At 32.2% G+C, this 20,872-nt stretch overlaps 1 protein-coding gene across 3 annotated transcripts in view; it reads right to left on the bottom strand.

The window, feature by feature from the left end:
- Nucleotides 1–20,872, bottom strand: part of LOC114330762 (TBC1 domain family member 1) — a 537,565-nt gene that overhangs the window by 30,662 nt on the left and 486,031 nt on the right. For all 3 annotated transcript variants that reach the window (XM_050648467.1, XM_028280173.2, XM_028280172.2), the window contains 2 exons: nucleotides 16,357–16,595; nucleotides 10,534–10,854 (listed from right to left, as the gene is read on the bottom strand). In XM_050648467.1, coding sequence (XP_050504424.1) covers nucleotides 10,534–10,854; nucleotides 16,357–16,595 — 560 coding nt within the window. The remainder of the gene's footprint in view (nucleotides 1–10,533; nucleotides 10,855–16,356; nucleotides 16,596–20,872) is intronic.

Raw genomic sequence — 20,872 nt, 5'->3', positions numbered from 1 at the left:
CCAATGACCTTTGATAATGATTGATACATTTTAATTTTTATTACATTTCGATATAAATAAATAAATAAATTTGTTTATTGCAAAATAAAAACACATACTCTATCCTTTGAAATAACACTTTTTTTTAGCAAAAACTTTGTTTGTTCATATATTTTAACTTGGAGAAAAAAAGTTTATTATTTTTAATTATATGCAATTGTTTAAACAATATTCCACAAAAAATAATAAAATTAGTTCGATTTTTGTGAAATTAAAATATTAAAATATAACAAAATATAGAGTAAGGAAATAAATGTTAGATAAATATTGGAAAAAATTTTGGTGGAAATCAACTTGTGTGAATCGAACACCGCTGTCTTGCGCGTAGCACCAAAAATTATTGTTTATTTAAAAAATTTCCTGACGCCGTGGTAATTAATTGATTTTAATTTTGCAAATTGCAAATGAACGGTAAAGTAGACTTCTATAAGTAAAAAAAAATCAACTTGCTATCTGCTTTATTTTCAGCCCTGCAACATTTTAAAAAAATAATTTTTTTTTGTGAAAGCTGGATTGCAAAATTTATTTTGCAAAATTTAGTAAACCGATCTTAATGAAATTTACAATGTTGTTTGAATATAGCATAAAGTTTTTCTGGTTAAAATATGAAGGTCCTAATTGTAGCATAAATGGGTGAAAAACGTAAAAGGCGAATACTGGTTTTTGTACGGTTTTTCTCGCAATTATTGCTATTTTTCAACAAGGGTGACTATTTTTTTAAATGTTTAACTAATTCTGTATTGTAGGAAATTTAATTACGCAACTTTTATGTTTGTACAACTTTTCTCAGAAATGGATAGTTTGAAAGTTATAATCAAAAAACCAATAAAAAAATCGAATTTTTCCTTCATATTTTGACATTTTGATTATTTAAACAATGTTCCGGACCATTTTGAGTGGGAGGATAACACAAATATTATTATTTGAGTTATTTTCAAGCAATTTCTGCAAAAAAAATTGAGTCACCTCTCAACGTCCATCTCAAAACAGATGCGCCCTGGACTAATAAGGAAATTGCAAATATACAGGGTGTTTGGTAAAGAATGAGCCATAGCTTAACCTCAGATTCCTTAGCTTAAAATAGGTCGATTTAAGCTAACTTACCTTAGTACAAAGTTGATAATAACCGAAATACAGGGTGTCAAAGTTAAACTTTTATTTTACTTATTTTTGAATAGATCCTGACAACCATGGGACAAGAACACGAAATTTATAAGTGGTGCTGGTACTATACACCCTACTAAATTATGTTAAGCAAACGTTTCTGGCTATAACCAGAGGCGTACGACGGGGGAACATGAATGGTTAACCATTCCCAAATTCTACGCCACTGGCGGAATTTCTATTTCAGTACAATTTTTTGATTCTCCAATACTTTATATGTAAATAACACACTCTTCATTTGTAACGATGAAGCCATTAGTTTTCAAGATATTGGAGTCAAAAAGGAAGGAGCATAATACATTAATCAAAATAAGTGTGCCGTTTAATTTTTAACTTCATATATCTCGAAAAGTAATGACTTTATCGTTACTACTGAAGAGTATATTATTTGCATATAAAGTATTGGAGAATCTAAAAATTATGCTAAAATAGTAGTTTCATCAGTGGCGTAGAATTTGGTAAGGGTCAACCATTCACTTTCCCCTGTCGTACGCCTCTGGTAGTAGCCAGAAACGATTATTTGACATAATTCAGTAGGCTTTACAGTGCCTACAGTTTCTGCCAAGTATGATACGGATATGTTTAATTATTTTAAAGTATTCTTTTTTTTTAAATAATTTATTCTTTATTTAAAACTTTAAAAACTATGTGTGCCCGGTACTATAAAATTATCTGATATATTCTTATGATACAGTAGGTAGTCTACACCCTACTAAATTATGTTAAATAATCGTTTCTGGTTAATACCAGAGGCGTTCGACAGGGGAAAGTGACTGGTTGACCCTTCCTAAATTCTACACCACTGATGAAAGTGCTATTTTATTATAATTTTTAGATTCTCCAATACTTTCTATGTAAATAATATATTCTTCATTCGTAACGATAAAGTCATTAGGTTTCAAGATATTTGAAGTTAAAAATGAAAAGGTACACTTATTTTGATTAATGTATTATGCCCCTTCGTTTTAGCTTCAAATATCTCGAAAACTAATGGCTTTATCGTTACGAATAAAGAGTATGTTATTTACATATAAGTATTGGAGAATAAAAATATTGCACTAAAATAGAAATTCTGCCAGTAGCGTAGAATTTGGGAAGGGTCAATCATTCATGTTCCCCCGTAGTACGCCTCTGGTAGCAGCCAGAAACATTTGTTTAAAATAATTTAGTAGGGTATAAAGTACCAGCACCACTTACCAAATTTCGTGTTGTTGTCCCGTGCCTGTCAGGAAATATTCAAAAATAAATAAAATAAAAGTTTATTTTTGACACCCTGTATTTCGGGTATTATCAACTTTTATACTAAGGTAATTTAGCTTAAATCGACCTATTTTAATCTCAGAAATCTAAGGTTAAGCTATGGCCCATTCTTTACCAAACACCCTATAATAATGAAAATGAAAGAGAACACAGTTGGCCTCCCATTTTAATGGGGTGTCAAGAAATATTTACTTTTTGATAAAATCGGTATAACCTAAAGTATGGAGGGTACACCACTAGTGTGGGCGGTAGAAATTTTATTAAGTTGGTTAATTCATACAACGATAAAAATCATAACACAACGACCACTACATAGTAAAATTACCACGGCACTGATAGTACTAGTTTCGAGCCGAGCTGAACGGGTCACGGCCCAGCAAACAGGTTTAAGCCCAGTTACGTGATGATTACGTTAAATTTACGGCAAATTTCAACGAATACGTAACTCGGTGATTTATGACGGGAAAAAAACGTATTTCAGTGCCAAATCATTCACCTATATATTAGTGCTTTCTTTATACATGTTTTACATTAGAATAATATAAAATCATAATGACGAATATAGTACATGTTTTGTATAGTAGGTGTTAATGTCGGTTACATCGCAAAGGTACGTTTATTTCACGTAATTATCACGAAACAGAAATAACTTCCTTTGGTTAAATTTTGAAAAATATTTTGGAAAACAAAATTTTACAACGGTGTTGGTTAAATACGTATCGCTTGAATTTTACTCACTGTATTTTATGGACGTCGAAAAATTAGATGTATTTCACGTAAAAGTAATGTAAATAATACCAATATTTAAACAAAAAATTGATGATTTCGCTTTTAAAATCATTTAGCATAACTATTTCAATAAATCCTTGGTCTGAAGCTATTTTTGCTATTTTTTTTCTTTAAAAATATCACAAGGAGCTAAAATAATGATGTTGAGTCTAATTTTCAAATCGCGCGCGGTGATGACGTACTACCAAGCCTTTCTCCTCCTTTAAATACTATCACGTGACCACGGTACGTGACTAACATAGTTGGTTCGAAAACTAAATTAATCGATTTATCGAATAATAGACACGTTTCGACAGGATTCTTTTTTTTATATTATTCTGGTATTGAAATAGATTTTTAGTAAGACTAATTAGTTAATAGTAGAAGAAATTTAAAAACAATAAGAAAATACGTAATACTAATTTAAAGTAATTAGAATAGTTTAACTGGAATTTAAAAATAATCGATTTTTATAATCGATAATCATAACCTCTATCTAATATCAGCTTCTCACAACAAAAAGTGAAACGTGAAGAGCTTTATTTCCCTCGTTTTATTTTAAGCGGGTTTATTTATAATAATGTCTTTCGTATTAACGTTTACCTCACTGCTCGAGGGTTGAAGTGCCGATGATGCAATTAGAAAAAACAAGAAAGTGTCGTCGAAATAAAAAGTGACCTGTGTTGTGTTTTGTGTTGGCTGTTGGCAAATTTTTTAATGTGTCTTTAGGTCGGTACCATTTTTGGTTCATTATTTTATATAATAATAATAATAATTATACAAGACAAATTTTTTAAAGTCTCTAAATTTTTCTAAATAAATACATTGTTAATACTTTATATTATGCTTGTTTTATTTATATCATATGATGATAATAATTACGTGATTCATAAGTTAATTAAGGTCGAATTATTGACGTGAACGGAGGACGTATCTTTCACGTGAATACTAATTATATACATTAAAAGATACGTTAATCAACACGTATTTGCAACGTGAATTTCCCGAAACATTTTATTTCTATTTAAGGTAAATAACACGTCTATTGAAGACGAGTTATTCACGTAATTTAAAGACGTATTTTCAATGTGACATTCCAACCAAATTTTCACGTTAAATTCACGTAAGCAATTTACGTATATTGGTGACAAATGTACCCAAAATTCACGTAATAATTAACACGTCGGTCTGTTTGCTGGGGGGTCTGATCGGTTACCAAACTCCTTTTAAACGTGTTCATTTACCGACAAATAATTGAAGGGCCCAAGACACTCCGCTCGGCCATAAATTCGTAAAATTAAATTCCGACAGAAAGCGCTCAAAATTTCAAAGATGGACGATAACTCGAGGAAAACAATTCATTTTGTCATTTGATCTCACAGTTTTAAAACGTTAAATTAAAATCATTTACACGAGTGTTTTGCCAAAGTAACCACTAAGTTTTGCCACTAAGACATCTTATAAGTTAAAGACGACTCAAAATTATGTTTCATCTGTATGCATTCATTAAAATCTGATGCTAACTACTGATTTGTTTTTACCTTTTTTTCATAAAAAATCTGGCCCCCGATAATCAAACAGCGTTTTAAAAATTATTAATCTATCTTAAAATTTCTAATTTTGTTTTTAATTTAGTTAATAGGTACACTACCATTTATTTTACTCTAACAAATAACAATTTTTAAATAAATAAAAACTGCAAACTAAGTAGGTGAATTTATTTTATAAAAATTGTGTTTTGGAAATTATGAGGTGGTGGGAATATTTTGTATAACAATGTACATTTGTACCGGGTGTCCCAATAAGAATGGCTCTCGGCCATATCTCATGCACCGTTTATATTACAGCTTTGAGAAAAATATTTATAACAAAAGTTGCCTCGAGAAAAGCCTGGAAATTATTTTCATGATTGTAGGTCCACCGCTAGAGGGCGTAATTGAATATCAAAAATTAAAAAATCAAAATTTTACAAAATTTACCTAATGATAGGGCACTGGAAATCCAATCATCGTATTCTTCACAAAATTCTGCACATATTTGATTTCAAAAGTTTAAGTCTACCTTTGCAAGTAAGAGGTGGAGGTGAGTGGGAACCTTCTTATGAAAAAATGGCTGTAAGTCCGGTTCTGCTAAATCGAATTTTGCATACTTGGTCTTGTTGAAAGCAGCTCTTTTTCGTCAATGTAAGTGTCTTATTTTCGAAGTAGCCTAATAAGTAATATGCAAGCTAGGAGGCATTATTTAATTATTTTCAGAAATCTAGTTTTCTTTGGAAAATATTAAATATAAGTATGCATTTTTAATCCTGTTTTACAAAATTAGACCAAATTAGCAACATAATACCGAAAACCGCATGTCGATCCCTTTTTCTATCTCGAGATATCTTAAGAAATGTGTAAATTTTAAACATCAATGTTACTGTCACCGGTAAGCGAGGTTAAGGAAAAGTAGTGTGCTATGGAAAAAATAAATAAACATTTTCTAGATGTAAACGTATACAGGGTGTCTGCGTAACTTGGAACCATATGGGAAACTTTTTAATATCAATTTTACGAAAAAAAGTCATTCTTTATAAAGTGCTCTGCATAGTCTAAAACCTAAGATGCAATCATCAGATATCAAATTTTGTCAACAATATACGAGGTATGTCAAAAAATATTAATTTCGCTCAAGAGCAAACTACCTTTATATTTCAAAATATCAAAAAATTTTATTATGAAAAGTTATTTGTAATTAAAAACCATATTCAAATATGTAATAACAGCGTTCTACGTAAAAAAAAATTTCTGAGATTTTCCTAAATTACTGATTCCGAACATCATTTTTATTTATTAGACCTGTGTAATAAATCTTTTATTAATAATTTTAGGAAAAAAAAGTTATTCTTCATAAAAATCTGTGCATGGTCTAAACCTCAAGATGCAACTGTCAGTTATCCAAGTTTGTTAATTGTATACGAGGTGTGTCAATTAATGTGAATTTAGAAATAATTCTTTCTATATTCTTTCTAAATTCATATTATTTGACACACCTCGTATAAAATTAACAAACTTGGAAAACTGATGGCTTTATCTTGAGGTTTAGACCATGCACAGATTTTTATGAAGAATAAGTTTTTTTCCTAAAATTATTAATAAAAGAGTTATTACATGTCTAATAAATAAAAATGATGTTCGGAATCGGTAATTTAGGAAAATCTCAGAATTTTTTTTACGTAGAAGGCTGTTATTGTATATTTGAATATGGTTTTTAATTACAAATATCTTTTCATAATAAAATTTTTTGGTATTTTGAAATATAAAGGTAGTTTGCTCTTGAGCGAAATTAATATTTTTTGACATACCTCGTATACTGTTGACAAAATTTGATATCTAATGATTGCATCTTAGGTTTTAGACTATGCAGAGCACTTTATAAAGAACGAGTTTTTTTTCGTAAAATTGAAATTAAAAAAGTTTCCCATATGGTTCCAAGTTACGCAAACACCCTCTATAATTACTTAAAACAACGATAAGACAAACAACACTAAAATATAACCAAGAAATAAAAGCAACTACTTACTTAGTCTTAGTGACTGCCTAAATGTTCAAATTGTTGCCCATCATTTTAGATGCAAGCATTTACTCTTTTAAGAGTAGATTGAATAGCAACATATTTAACTGTTTTAGACTTTTATTTATGGGGACGGATTAAAGACCTTCTTTTTGCCCTAGGCTCACTACGCGAGAAAACATGATCCAGAATCTAGAGAATACGAAGCGCCATTCAAAGCATTGCGAAAGCAGAAATTAAGACTGCTGTTCAATCTATTCTTGAAAGAGCAAATGCGAAAGAGCAAAATCGAAAATGTTTTGGCAACAATTTGAATATTTAGGTCGTCACTAAGTAAGTAGATGATTTTATTTCTTTGTTATATTTTATGGTGTTGTTTGTCTTATTGTTGTTTTAATTAATTATATACATTTACATCTGGAAAATGTTTATTTGTTTTTTTTTCATAGCACACCACTTTTCCTTAACCTCGTTTACCGGTGACAGTAACAGTTATGTTTAAAATTTACACATTTCTTAAGATATCTCGAGATAGAAAAAAGGTATCGACATGTGGTTTTCGGTATTATGTTCCTAATTTGGTCTAATTTTGTAATACAATATTAAAAATGCATACTTGTATTTAATATTTTTAAAAGAAAACTAGGTTTCTAAAAAAATTAAATAACGCTTCCTAGCTTGCATATTACTTATTAGGCTATTTCGAAAATAAGACACTTACATTGATGAAAAAGAGCTGTTTTCAACAAGACCAATTATGCAAAATTCGATTTAGCAGAACCGGACTTACATCCATTTTTTCATAAGAAGGTTCCCACTCACCGCACCTCTTATTTGCAAAGGTAGACTTAAGCCGCCGTTACACGCGTCTTCTATTGTGACGTGGTTGCACGCGTATGAGCGTCGCCCTCACCTACATAAATTAGACTTATTTCGAGGAAGAATGAATGTCAACATGTATAAATATAAAATGGTTTGTACTCACATATTATAGAAAGTCTCGTAAACCATTTTTTTTTTATTAATTTAACAAAACAAAAGTAAAAATAATATAAATCAAAAGCAAGTTTTCTTAATTTTCAATTTCAGCAGGCCACTGAAGAAATTAACGTTCTTTACGCGAATTCATTTTACTAAAAATACAAATTAAAATTAACAACTGTTCTGAAGCTATTTCTTTGTGGCATTTATGTAATTAACTATTAATATTTTGTATTTTGATAACGACGTCCGAGGTGGAATTCGAAACGTCAATAAAATCAATTTTTGAAGTTAAATTGTGGCTTATTTCCCAATTAGAATAGGTAAATTTAAAAATGGGTTCTTAACCAGTGGCGCACCTAGAATTTTCCTCTGGGGGAGAGGGGGGTTTGCTTGGGCACCGAAATTTTTTTGTATTATTTGTGAAAGACAAGTTACATTTTCCTACTTTCTTTTATATATATTTCTATATGCTCTGGGTGGGATTTTAACGCCCAAACCCCCCTCGGTGTGACACTGTTCCTAACCTAATTCAAACAATAATATTTTAATTAAACCTACCTAAATATTAAATAAAAACCTGCAAAGTTTCTTTGAGATAATAGAAACGTGATTTCACTGTGATTGCACGCGCAGTGAGGAATTCCCTCACTTGAAGAGTGATATCTCTTCTTTCAACTATCACACAGCACACTGACCGTCTGAAATATTCTATAACTTTTTCATACCCTCTCATGAACCATGCTAAAGGCATTCCTGGGTGCTTAAGGTTGTCGTATTACTTTACACAATTTCATTGGTTATAAACAAATATGGTGAGGGATTCCCTCATAGCGCGTGTAATGGCGGGTTAAACTTGTGAAATCAAATATGCCCAAAATTTTATAAAGAATACGATTATTTGATTTCCAGTGCCCTTTCATTAGGTAAATTTTGTAAAATTTTTATTTTTAAATTTTTGTTATTCAATTACGCCCTCTAGCGGTGGAACTACAATTATGAAAATAATTTCCAGGCATTTCCCGAGGCAACTTTTGTTATAAATATTTTTTTCTCAAAGCTGTACTATAAACGGTTTCTGAGATATAGCCGAGAGCCATTCTTATTGGGACACCCCATTCCATGTACAGAATATATATTGCATTTTATTTATTTATTTAATTTTGCAGTCGCTTAACCTTTAACTACACGCGCTGGCGTACTTTGTACGCCAGATATAAGAATTCTACTGGAAATATATTTAAAAATTTAATTTTTGACCTTGCTTATTTTTCTAACCTATCACTGGAATGTGCTTTACAATTTGGTTTAAGTTTCGTTATATTCGGCGTTCTGGAAAGATCGTAATTTACATTTTATTATTTGTTGTTTCCGGTGGTGGACAATATACCCCAGGATTATATTACTATAATTCGTAATATAAGTACATATTTTAATTGTTTTTTAGTCATTATGGCAAAAAATATATTTTTCTTTGTAAACAATACTTTTTCTCCTGTAAAAAATCACATTTAAAAAAATTTTTTATTAGTAATTTTATTTATCATAGAATCCAGTTATTCCATGATTCCAATTATAAATCCCAATTGGCTTACTGAAAAGGAACTCCAAATATTCACTGATGCCGAATAAGGTTTATAACAAACAACTAAGTGTATTTTTTCAAAAAAAATTAAACAAATCCGCTGTTTTTAAGTGTATTTTCTTGTGGCGTACAAAGTACGCCACGCGTGTAGTTATGTTATAACTTGATGCGCGGGTAGTTAAAGGTTAAAGATTAAAAAATACTACGTTTAATACAAACGTTAAATTAAGAAAATGTGTGATTTGGCATTAGTTAGTTTACATCATTACGTAGAGGAATGAATACTACATACATAATACAATACATACATACATACATAATACAATACTACATACAGGAATACTATAATAGGAATGAATACTGAGGAACACTGCAATAGCTTTTTTTTTTCATTGCTAATTACAACATAAACTGACCGCAAATATGTACACAAATTAATGACATAGTCAATGTTTTCCTCGAGTTGATGCTTTTCAAAATTGCCACCAGGAGTCGCCCACTTTGCGGTTCCTCGCCAATAGTCCATAAACAAGGGGTTTGTTCTTTTTCCAAGAATCGAAACCACAAAATTCAGAGGGAAATAATGCTATTGGACGTTACTTAGACTCCCGTCTTCAGTTTATCTTTTTCTGTTACATTTTCTATTTCGCAAAGCGCGTCGCGCCACGTTCCGTTGGAGTCCCTTCTAACATATAGAATATTGCAAAGAATTTAAAAAATATATTATTAATTTGACCCCCATTGAAATTAAAACATGTTAGGGTGATTCTCACACTGGCTTAGGGGTGAAAGTAAAATAATCAAAAATATCGGAAAAATGCGTGTCTTTCTAACCAAAAATTTACCTGTGGTTCAAAAATGTGGTCGTAGCTATTGATAATGCCTGTTTCGTTTTTATCATCGTATTTTTGCATTATTTTTGTTAACCGTTATCAGTTATGTTTTATTGTAGCTCTTGAAAAACAATGTAAACACATTTGAAAGCTCGAGTAATAAAAGATAGTCTTCTAACAGCCCCTTTTATTGACTCCTTAGGCCTTAGAGGATGGAAAATTTTTTACCCCTCCAGGGTAAAGGGAGGGGTAAAAAATTTTCCATCCTCTAAGATTAACTCCAACCCACCCGTACTCAAAATTGTTTTTCCAAATAGTCCAGTTTTTGATTATATTATTCGATTTCTTTACCTAAATCTATAAGAATAGCGTGTTGATAAGATGTAAGTTGCTTCAACAAATTCTCATAAGACATATGGTAATTCGGATATTTTGAAGTATCAAGAGGAGCAATATTCGCTACATATTTTTCTGCTAGAAACTGCCACACGTCACCTCTCTTTGCTCTAGGAACACCTTGACGAATTGCTCGGAGAAGCATCTGAGAGTCGACGTTAGTTTGGCTGCCTTCTTTGTTAGTTATAATTTCCCAAACTTCTAATTCTCTTTGAACCATACGCATTTCATCGTATTCAAGTTTTATTCTTTTAACAGCCGATTCCTCTTGTTTAGCTAAAAAAATTATAAAATAAATATAAAAAATTAACAAAGTTCAGAGATAGTTTGAATAGATCGAAACAAAAAAAACGTTTTATTAATTTTTTATTAATTAATAGCATGTGACAACACAATTTAGTTTAATAACGTTTATTTTGACAACATATTTTTCTTATTTGTATGTTTTTTTATTTAAGTCTATTTAAGTCCGCAAGGAGTATTGCATCGTCTGCATATCTGAGATTATTCACAAGTGTTCCGTTAATTGATATGCCTTCATTGATGTCTTATAGTGGCTCTTTAAAGATTTCTTCTGAGCACATATTAAAAAGTAGAGGGGATAGTACACATCCTTGTCGTACTCCTCTTCTTATTGGAATCTCCTAAGATTTTTGTTGGTCTACTCAAATTATGGCTTTCTAATATCGGTATATGCATGCTTTCGACGTCAACATAAGTCAACCAAATATATGAGTACGGTACAGCTGACATCACGACACCGTTCTATGAGTGTTGGTATAGTAAATAATACCTCCCTAGTGCCAAAATAGAGAATTTACAAGAAATGCGAGGAAAATGTCGGTGAAATGCAATTTGGATTCCGCGATTCCATGGGTACACGTGAGGCACTTTTCACCTTACAAGTTCTATTTCAGAGATGCCGCGATGTTGGTTGTGATGTCTATGCTTGTTTTATTGACTACGCCAAGGCATTTGACCGTTGCCAGCACCAGAAGATGGTCACCGCCCTACAAAGAGTAGGATTAGATGAGAAGGACATTCGGATCATCATGAATTTATACTGGAACCAGCGTGCTCAAGTCAAGGTCGAAGACCAGTTGACCGACCAAGTGAAGATCATGCGAGGAGTAAGGCAGGGCTGTGTGCTCTCGCCGACTTTTTCAATATATACTCTGAGGAAATTTTTACTGAAGCCCTCACAAACCTAGAGATGGGAAACCGAGTGAACGGTGACTACATCAATAATATTCGCTACATTCGGATCATCATGAATTTATACCGGAACCAGCGTGCTCAAGTCAAGGTCGAAGACCAGTTGACCGACCAAGTGAAGATCATGCGAGGAGTAAGGCAGGGCTGTGTGCTCTCGCCGACTTTTTCAATATATACTCTGAGGAAATTTTTACTGAAGCCCTCACAAACCTAGAGATGGGAAACCGAGTGAACGGTGACTATATCAATAATATTCGCTACGCCGATAACACTGTATTGCTAGCAACTAGCCTAAATGATCTACAGGCCTTACTAGACCGTGTGAGAACTGTGAGCGTAACATACGGACTGAACCTTAATATTAAGAAACTAATTGTCAGCCGTGTAAATTTAGATCCCGGGGCACTAATGGCAGATAGCGAAGAGATCCAGAGATTCAACAGATTCACTTACCTCGGAATTACCCTCAACTCACAATGGGACCACGCTCAAGAGATTAGATCCAGAATTGAAATGGCACGGTCTACATTTATCAAGCTGAGATCCTTGCTGTGCTGCATTGATCTCAGTTTGGGAACAAAGATGCGGATAGTGAGGTGCTACGTTCTTCCAGTGCTACTGTATGGAGTTCAAATCTGGACACTGACGCAAGCCACTGAAAAGCGGATTGAAGCCTTCGAGATGTGGATCTACAGGAGGATACTAAAAATATCTTATGTGGACCATGTCACCAACATTGAGGTCCTACAGCGCATGACAAAAGAAAAAGAAGTGCTTAATTTAGTAAAACAACGTAAGCTTGAGTACCTTCGCCACGTGATGCGGAAAGAAGAAAAATATCGAGTTCTTCAACTCGTCATGCAGGGCAAAGTATTTGGCAGGAGAGGACCGGGACGCCGTAGTATCTCGTGGTTGAAAAACCTCCGACAATGGTTTGGGATAACCTCCGCGGAGCTGTTTCGCAGAGCAGTTAACAAAACAATGATAGCCTTGATGATCGCCAACATCCGGACCGGATAAGGCACTGAAGAAGAAGTGCCAAAGTCTTTTCTAAATCGTAATTGGTTTATTGTTATGCTATGATCTAGTAATCATGATAGTGGATAGACTACATAAAAATCATCCACACATAACCACAATTGATCGGTGTGAAGTTGTGAACTTATACTTATATCTTGATCACAAACTATTGGGGTTACTACAGGATGAGATTAAACGTAGATGTGATCTAAAGTTGCCATAGCAAAAATAACCAAAATATGGAAGGACTGTCAAATTTCAAGAGCGTTAAAGATGAAGTTGATCAAATGCTTAAAATTCCCAATACTGACCTATGTCTGTGAATCTTGGACCCTGAGACAATCGGAAATAAGAAAGACAGACGCCACTGAAATGTTATGTTGGAGACGAATGTTACGAATTCCGTTGATCGACCGTAGGACAAATAATTCAACTTTAAGAGAGCTAAAAGTAAACTAACGATTCTCCAATAAAGTCCATCTCCAACAATTAAAATACTTTTAAGCAAACACAGAAAACATGAAAAGTCTCATTATACAAGGAAAGGTGGAAGGCTGAAGATCACGAGGAAGATTCACAACAAGATGGATCGATCAAATTGCAGGAACAAAAGACCTATGCGTTAAAAGAAATTACCAGAGACAGAGGTCATTGGAGACGGACAAAGACAACATCACGTCGACCATTACACTCCCTCCAGGCGGTCAAGATAGAAAAGAGAGGGAAATGATCTAGTATCTAGTTTTTTGTAGACACGTTCATGGATCACTCACAAGAAAATTTTTAACATGGTTTATCAAACTGATCCTATATTCCTCACATTTCGTTGCTTTGGGATGAACTCAGATATTAGTCATTCTTTTGGAATTTCTCCGGTATAGTAAACTTTGTTGAATAATTAGTATATCCATGCGTCCTATTAGATGTAAAACTCACTAAGTGCACTATTCTGAGATTTTGACATTTCCATCAATTTAAACTTAATACGGTAATGTCCAGCCCTGGAGAAGTCGCCTGGGGCTCTAACCCTTCTAATTTCTGAGATAATTAATTATGGTATAATTCACTAAGTGCAATATTGTAAATTTCGGTTTCAGAGTATCTCATTAAAACTTATTATTGCAATTAATCAATGTTTCCTTACAATCTGGAATGCTTTATTGTGAATTTCGGTTTCAGCGTAAAATTCATTAAAACTTATTATTGTACTTAGTGAATTTTTCCTTACAATCTTGAGTGCCGAATCGGTACTTAGTGATCTTTCAAACAATACGTTAGTAAACATAACTGTGTATTATTTTTATTTGTGTGCAATATCTATTCGGCGATTGATTAAAGAAATGAGTTTAAATTATTTCTTTGTAGCGGGTAGCTTACATAAAGAGTAACATAATCTATTTTCGATTTTTGCGATTAAGCAAGCAAATTGTGTGTTATAATATTGTATTCTTGAAACTGTAGATATATTATATTTGTATGCATTATCTGTTCGGCGATTGATCAAAGAAATATGAGTTTAAGTGTATTTGTATTTAACAGGATAGCCTACATAAAGGGTATTTAACATAATCTATTTTGCGATTAAGCAGGCGACTTTTGTGGCTGTCATAAGTGCCGAAAAGTGGATGTTGATATTTCAACAATAATATTACTTCTCTTTCTCTCGCATGTGATTTTGTATAGAGGCAACTGTTTTGTATGTTACTTAATTGTTTATTAACATTTTATCCATTACCTGTTTCTTTCATTTTGAATCCCAACGTCATGATACTTTATGGAGACAAATTCATTAACTTCTCAATATCCAATAATTGTGTTCATGGAAAAACTCATCAAGTACAAAGTGTAGTTAGTGAGTTTTACCTCAGATAAGATATCAATATCCAATAATTGTGGTCATGGAAAAACTCGTCAAGTACAACAATTGATCTAATATTTATTATATTATAGGTCCTGTGGCGAAACATCGTTTAAATTATCTGTTATTTATTTTTTAAAGTTGCATTAAAATAATTGCAATATTTAAGTCAGTGAATTAAAAAAACAATTTGTACCTTTAAATCGATTTTTCTCCACTTTCTGAAAAGTGTAGTTAGTGAGTTTTACCTCTAATAGGACGCATGGTACTGTGTTAGTAATCTTAAAATTTCTGTAGATATTTCATACGGTCCTATGGCTTTATCATTTTTCATACATTTTAGTACTTTTTTAATTTCCCCTTTGGTAATCCCATTTCTACCTCTTGGTTCTATTGTCTCCATTCTTTCGTCGTCTTCAAATAGCTCTTATTATGTTTCAAAAAGATACCTCTTTTTTGTATATATTCTATCAGTTATTTCTTGAATGTTTCTGTATATGTTAAAGCTGCCATGTCGTTTATCTTTCTATCTTTGCATATTTTTCTGATAGCCACAATTCCTTCGCTCCTTTAATTTTTTATTTAATTGTTTTATTTAAGTTTTTGTATTTTTGTTTGTTTTTATTTTTATATTTTCTCCTTTTCGATATCAATGACCTTATTTCTTGTATTCATTGAAAACATAATACATTGCGAAACAAAGAGTGGATGTGGAAATGATCGTTAAAAACTTATAAATTAACATTACATTACATAGTTCCCCACCTTTAGACATCTGTGACAGGAGTATTTTATAAAATTCTACTGTCACAGTGACAGTTGTCGTACTCCTCTAATACGTCTAAAGGTGGGAAACTATGTAATGTAATGTTAATTTATACAATTATAACGATCATTTCCATCTCCACTAGTTTCATCTCTTTTTGTTTCGTAATGTATTAGGTTTTCCATCTTTTGCGATATTTTTCCGGTTATTTTCGCGCACATCACTGTATATTCGTGTTCAGCCACCTCAAAAACCCCGAATTTTCATAAAACTCCAGGATATGACGTAGACACCGGGCACCAAGTACCTGGTACAGCATCTTCGATGCAATATTCGTGTTCAGCGACCTCAAAAACCCCGAGATAATAATTTTCATACAACTATTTTCTTAACAAATTTTCATGAAACTCCAGGAGATGACATAGATACCGGTCACCAGGTAACTCGTACAACATCACCGAAGCAATGTTCCTGTTCAGCGACCTCAAAAACCTGAGGATCACAACTTTCAACGATTTTCATAATAAATTTCCATAAAACTTCAGGAGACCACATCATACCAGGATATCGGGCAACAAGTACCTCCTACGGTTTCGCCAGTCCGATATTCCTGTTTAGAGACCTTAAAAAACTCTTCTAATCTGAAAATTGAACTCATTTCCATGATTATTTTCTGAGTTGTGAATTTTTATTTTTTTAACACTTTTTGAGATTCACTTTGGAAAATGCATTTTCCACCTATAACAATGCAATTTTTATTTGATCTTCATGCCAAGTCGTCAAGAATTTTCCTAAAATTCTCCCGAATCGAATGCAAAAGGTTTCATAACGATGCGTCTTACTTTAACAAAGTTAGAGGTTTAGGCGATTTTATTGGTTTATTTCCTAGCCTACGATGATATGTTTCCTGTCAACTTACCTCTAATTGTTGCGTTTTCTTTTTCCATTCTCACCAACAAAATAGCTTGATATATTGATTTCTTCCACAAAATTCGTAGCTCTTCTTTTGTCATTTTCCTATTAGATCTCTGAGAGGTGTCCTGCTTTACTGTGGCTACTCTTTTGATTATTGCTTGTCTCCAAGATCCAGCATCTCGCTTATTTGCAGATCCATCGTTGTCAAAGTTCGATTTTGGACTATTTCCAACTTTTAGAAAGCTAAAAGAAAATTTGTTATAAAATTTCAATCTTCTGAGATAATAGTCGAGGAAATGAAGCTGAAAAAATGGCAAAACCTCGCAATTTTTTCGTCCAGCATCGATTTGTACAAAAATTTGGGTGTAGGCTCATTACACCCTCTAATTCATTTTCTATATTGAGCCGTTGTACGCTTTTGGTTTTTTAAGGGTGAAAACTACCCGTAATTGTAAAAAATTATAAAATAACATTTTAAAATTTAATATTGTCAACATTTGGTTCTTATTAGTTACATAATGATTCTTTTATGCTTTAAGATATACTATCATATTTCAATCCTTAAAACCACCCTTGTTGGAGCTATATAGAAAAAAATTACTTATCCTAAAAGAATACTTTCGGCTTACATCGATTTACATAAAAATTTGGGATTAGGATCATCTCACCCTGTACTTCATATTCTATATTATGCTTAAGGGCGTTGATTATTTTTAGGGGTGTAAACTACCCCTTATTTTCAAAAATTATATAAAAACATTGTAAACTTTAATATGGGTAAAATTTGGTTTTGATTATTTAAATAATAATTGTTTTATACTTTAGGATATAATATAATAATATTTCAACCCTTAAAAACCACCCTTAATAACATTACAGTATTTATAAGTAGATATTTTAATAGATCTATACAGAAAAAAAAGTAATATTAAAGAATCACAAAAACATTTATTTACACAAAAATACGAATTTACAAATATGTATAAATACAAATATAAATAGTTTTTTAGTCATCTTCCAGTATACGAACCGGTTCTGTGGTATTATACATACATTGAAAATTATCCATAAGCGGACTATCCGAATTTTTCGAAAATAAATTGGTTTTATAAACATAGCTCCTTCATTTTTGGCGATAAAAAGTTTTTTCAAAAATGACTTTGTAGGATTTTTTAAGATTTATAAGACTGTGTAAACTAAATTCCGTAAGATTCCTTAGTTTTTAATTAGGGTGGGTTTAAAGGGTTCGAATAAGGGGGTGTTTGCTCGTAAATAGAGGTTTTAAACAGCTATATCTCGCTAACTGTTCAATATAATGAAAATCTATGCACAAAGCAATTTTAGTTATTAAAAAAGCTACAATTTAGTAGTATATAAGTTTTTCGTATCTCCAGTATTTTCGGAGACATTTTGCAGTAAAAGGTGACCAATGGGAAATTCCAAAAAATTAATTTTTCTTTAAACTCCAATTTTTCTAAAATTAGGCCTTTTAAATAGGTCAAACTTCTTGGGTGTATTGATAATACAAATATAAAAGGAATTACAGAAAGGTGAAGACCAATTTCTAATTAGGAGGGTAGTTAGGGGGTTGCTTTCACTTATTTTTTCATAGAGAAAAGCAGGTACCGAACTTTTTTGATCATAAGTCGCTTAATTTTAAGGCTCCAAACATTTTTTTATTATTTTTCAAAGGGCTAACAATGTACTTTAAAAAAGATTATTTGACTTTTCCTCGAAAAATGCAAAGTTTTTCCGTTATTTTACTTTGAATATTTCAAATTATGCATTTGACGAAAAAAGATAACTTTTAACATGCCGTATCTTGGTTTGTATTAGTCTTAAAGATATTACAGAAAAAGAATTTGGTTTTTGTTACTAAAAGATACAATTTTGGTATCTAGAGGTTCTTTGATTAAAGGCATAGTTTTCGAGGTATTCTCAAAAAACCCTCTAAAAAAGTCGATTTTTTCATCGAAAAACTGTTACTTTCAAGCTCGAATAACTCGAAAAATATTAGTTTTACGAAGAAAATGTAAAAAACATTTTTTTCTTAGAATTACTTTTTACATCCATTAACATCGTTAAAATATAATAAAAAATTCCCGCCCCCTAGATGGGGTGGCAACCACCCCCAAGGTTTTAGCGTACAGCGGCATGATATAGAAAATGATCCTTGGACTATTCCCTACCTTCTGTGAAAATTTCAAGTAAATCCATGCTGGACGAAAAAATTGCGAGCCAAAATGCTTCATTTCCTCGACTATAATAGTCCACAGTACATCGTCCTTTTTCAAAAATGGTTACAAAAGTCTTAAAAATGGTTTTAATTGCTTTGTTTGAGCGAGTCTATCACTTTCTGAAAAATTCCAGGGTGCTGGTTGGACGCGTTTCAGCACGCTCCATGCCTAAACCTGTAGCTCTAGCGCGGTTAGGTTTTGTGATTGCAAAACTATAATAAATTTTAATTTTAATCAAAAATTATGCGTTAGAAAAAAATTAACTATTTTTGTCGGACAAAAAAGAGGGCGGTATTTTTGTCAAAGGAATGGATAGAGAGTACAACAATACCCATCTACAAGAAAGGCGTAAAGACAGATCCTACGAACTATCGAGGAATTACACTACTCAATTCTACATCAAAACTATTGACAAAAATTTTATCCCAAAAAATATACAAGAAATTCGGTGTATCGGAAGAAGAACAGGATTTCCGCCCAAACAGATCTACAATTCTATGCTATCTTCATCATGCGACAATTAGTTGAGAAATTAATAGAATTAGACAAGCCCATGTTTACATGGCATTCGACATTTGTAAATCTGAAACAGGCATTCGACAGAGTACAATTAAGGGACGTGCTCACTATCCTTGGAAAAAAACATAAGTCAGAAATATAGAAACATAATCAAAGAGCTCAATAGATCCAACAAAACAAGAATAAGAACCACACACGTTCTCACGGAAGAAATCAAAATCAATGTCAGCATTAGACAAGGCGACAGCCTTAGTCCATGCATGCCTATTTAATTTAATAATGGATGAAGTTATAGCTAGTGTTAACAAAATGAATCAGGGATACAAAAGTGGACAACCGAACCATGAGAATACTTTGCTACGCAGATGATGTAATCTTAATAGCCTAAAACGAAGATGACTTAAAACGCCTACTACAAAAATTTAAAATAACCTCCTAAAAGTATAACCTGACACTATCAACAGAGAAAACTCAAAAGATAGTAATATCCAAGAACCCAATTAGATGTAAATTAGTAGTGGACGATCATAATATGATCGAACAAGTAATGAATTGTAGGTACTTGGGTGTGGAAATATCTAGCGACAGGCATTTATGGCAAAAAACAAAACAGCAGGCAACTAAAGCAGCGAGAATATCTGGTTTCCTGAGGGATATAATCTGACGGAATAAATAAATGGGCACTGAAAGCAAAGTCCGCATTTATAAGACATGTGTTAGACCGGTACTGACATACGCAGCTGAGACAAGGGCCGAGACAACAAAGACCAAACAAATAATGAGAACAACAGACATGGAAACCCTAAAATCCATGAGGTATCACCCTCAGAGATAAAATACGAAACGAAGATACATTGAGAGAGCTAGGCGTTCAAGACGTAGTGAGATGGACAAGAGCACGACGACGCATGCGGAGAGACACGTAGATCGAAAGGACCCTGAACGTAGTATGATGAAATGGGAAAAGACACAGAAGCCCAACACCAAGCGACCCATAGGAAGACTAAAAAAAACGATCGTACGAGAGCTGGAGCTCCAGATCGCACCAGAGACTGTATTAAAAGAAGAAGATAATGCGGGGTACAGTTTTGTTATTACAAAACTCTTAATTTTTAATTGAAATTATTGATAACTAATTACTAAAGATTGTCGATCTCTTGTTCGACAAATTTACAGCCTCGTTTCTTTAGTCGAACAACATAAATATGTTAAAAAAACAGTAAAATCCTGTATAAAAGGTATATTTAAAAAAAATATACTGATATATATATATATATATATATATATATATATATATATATATATATATATATATATATATATATATATATATATTTGTACAAATATTATCGACCGTACTGTGTTATATTTGTCCATGTCTAATATTAATAAATTTGCAGTTTTCTCCTGAAGAAGTCACCAAATAGTGACGAAATATTGAGACTTAAAACAAATAGAGTTTTCTTTCAACTGACCGAATTGCCGTTATTCAAACATTACTATAATATATATATATATATATATATATATATATATATATATATATATATATATATATATATATATATATATATATATCAAGCAGTGATTCTTGAGGATGCAGTCTATTTTGGCCCACAAGACAAAGAAAACTCTTTGACTTACTGTCAAGCTTTCGAATTTATTTTAATTCTTTTTCAAGACATCTGTTGACAAAAATATACAATTATAAAAATTATGTAGGTACTTACAATTTTCTTAATTACTTACTAGTCATGAGATTAC

Source organism: Diabrotica virgifera, chromosome 4, assembly GCF_917563875.1.
Source record: "Diabrotica virgifera virgifera chromosome 4, PGI_DIABVI_V3a".
Taxonomy (NCBI): Eukaryota; Metazoa; Arthropoda; class Insecta; order Coleoptera; family Chrysomelidae; genus Diabrotica; species Diabrotica virgifera.
Note: the sequence above shows the minus strand (reverse complement) of the source record. Positions and strands in the feature narration are given on the sequence as shown.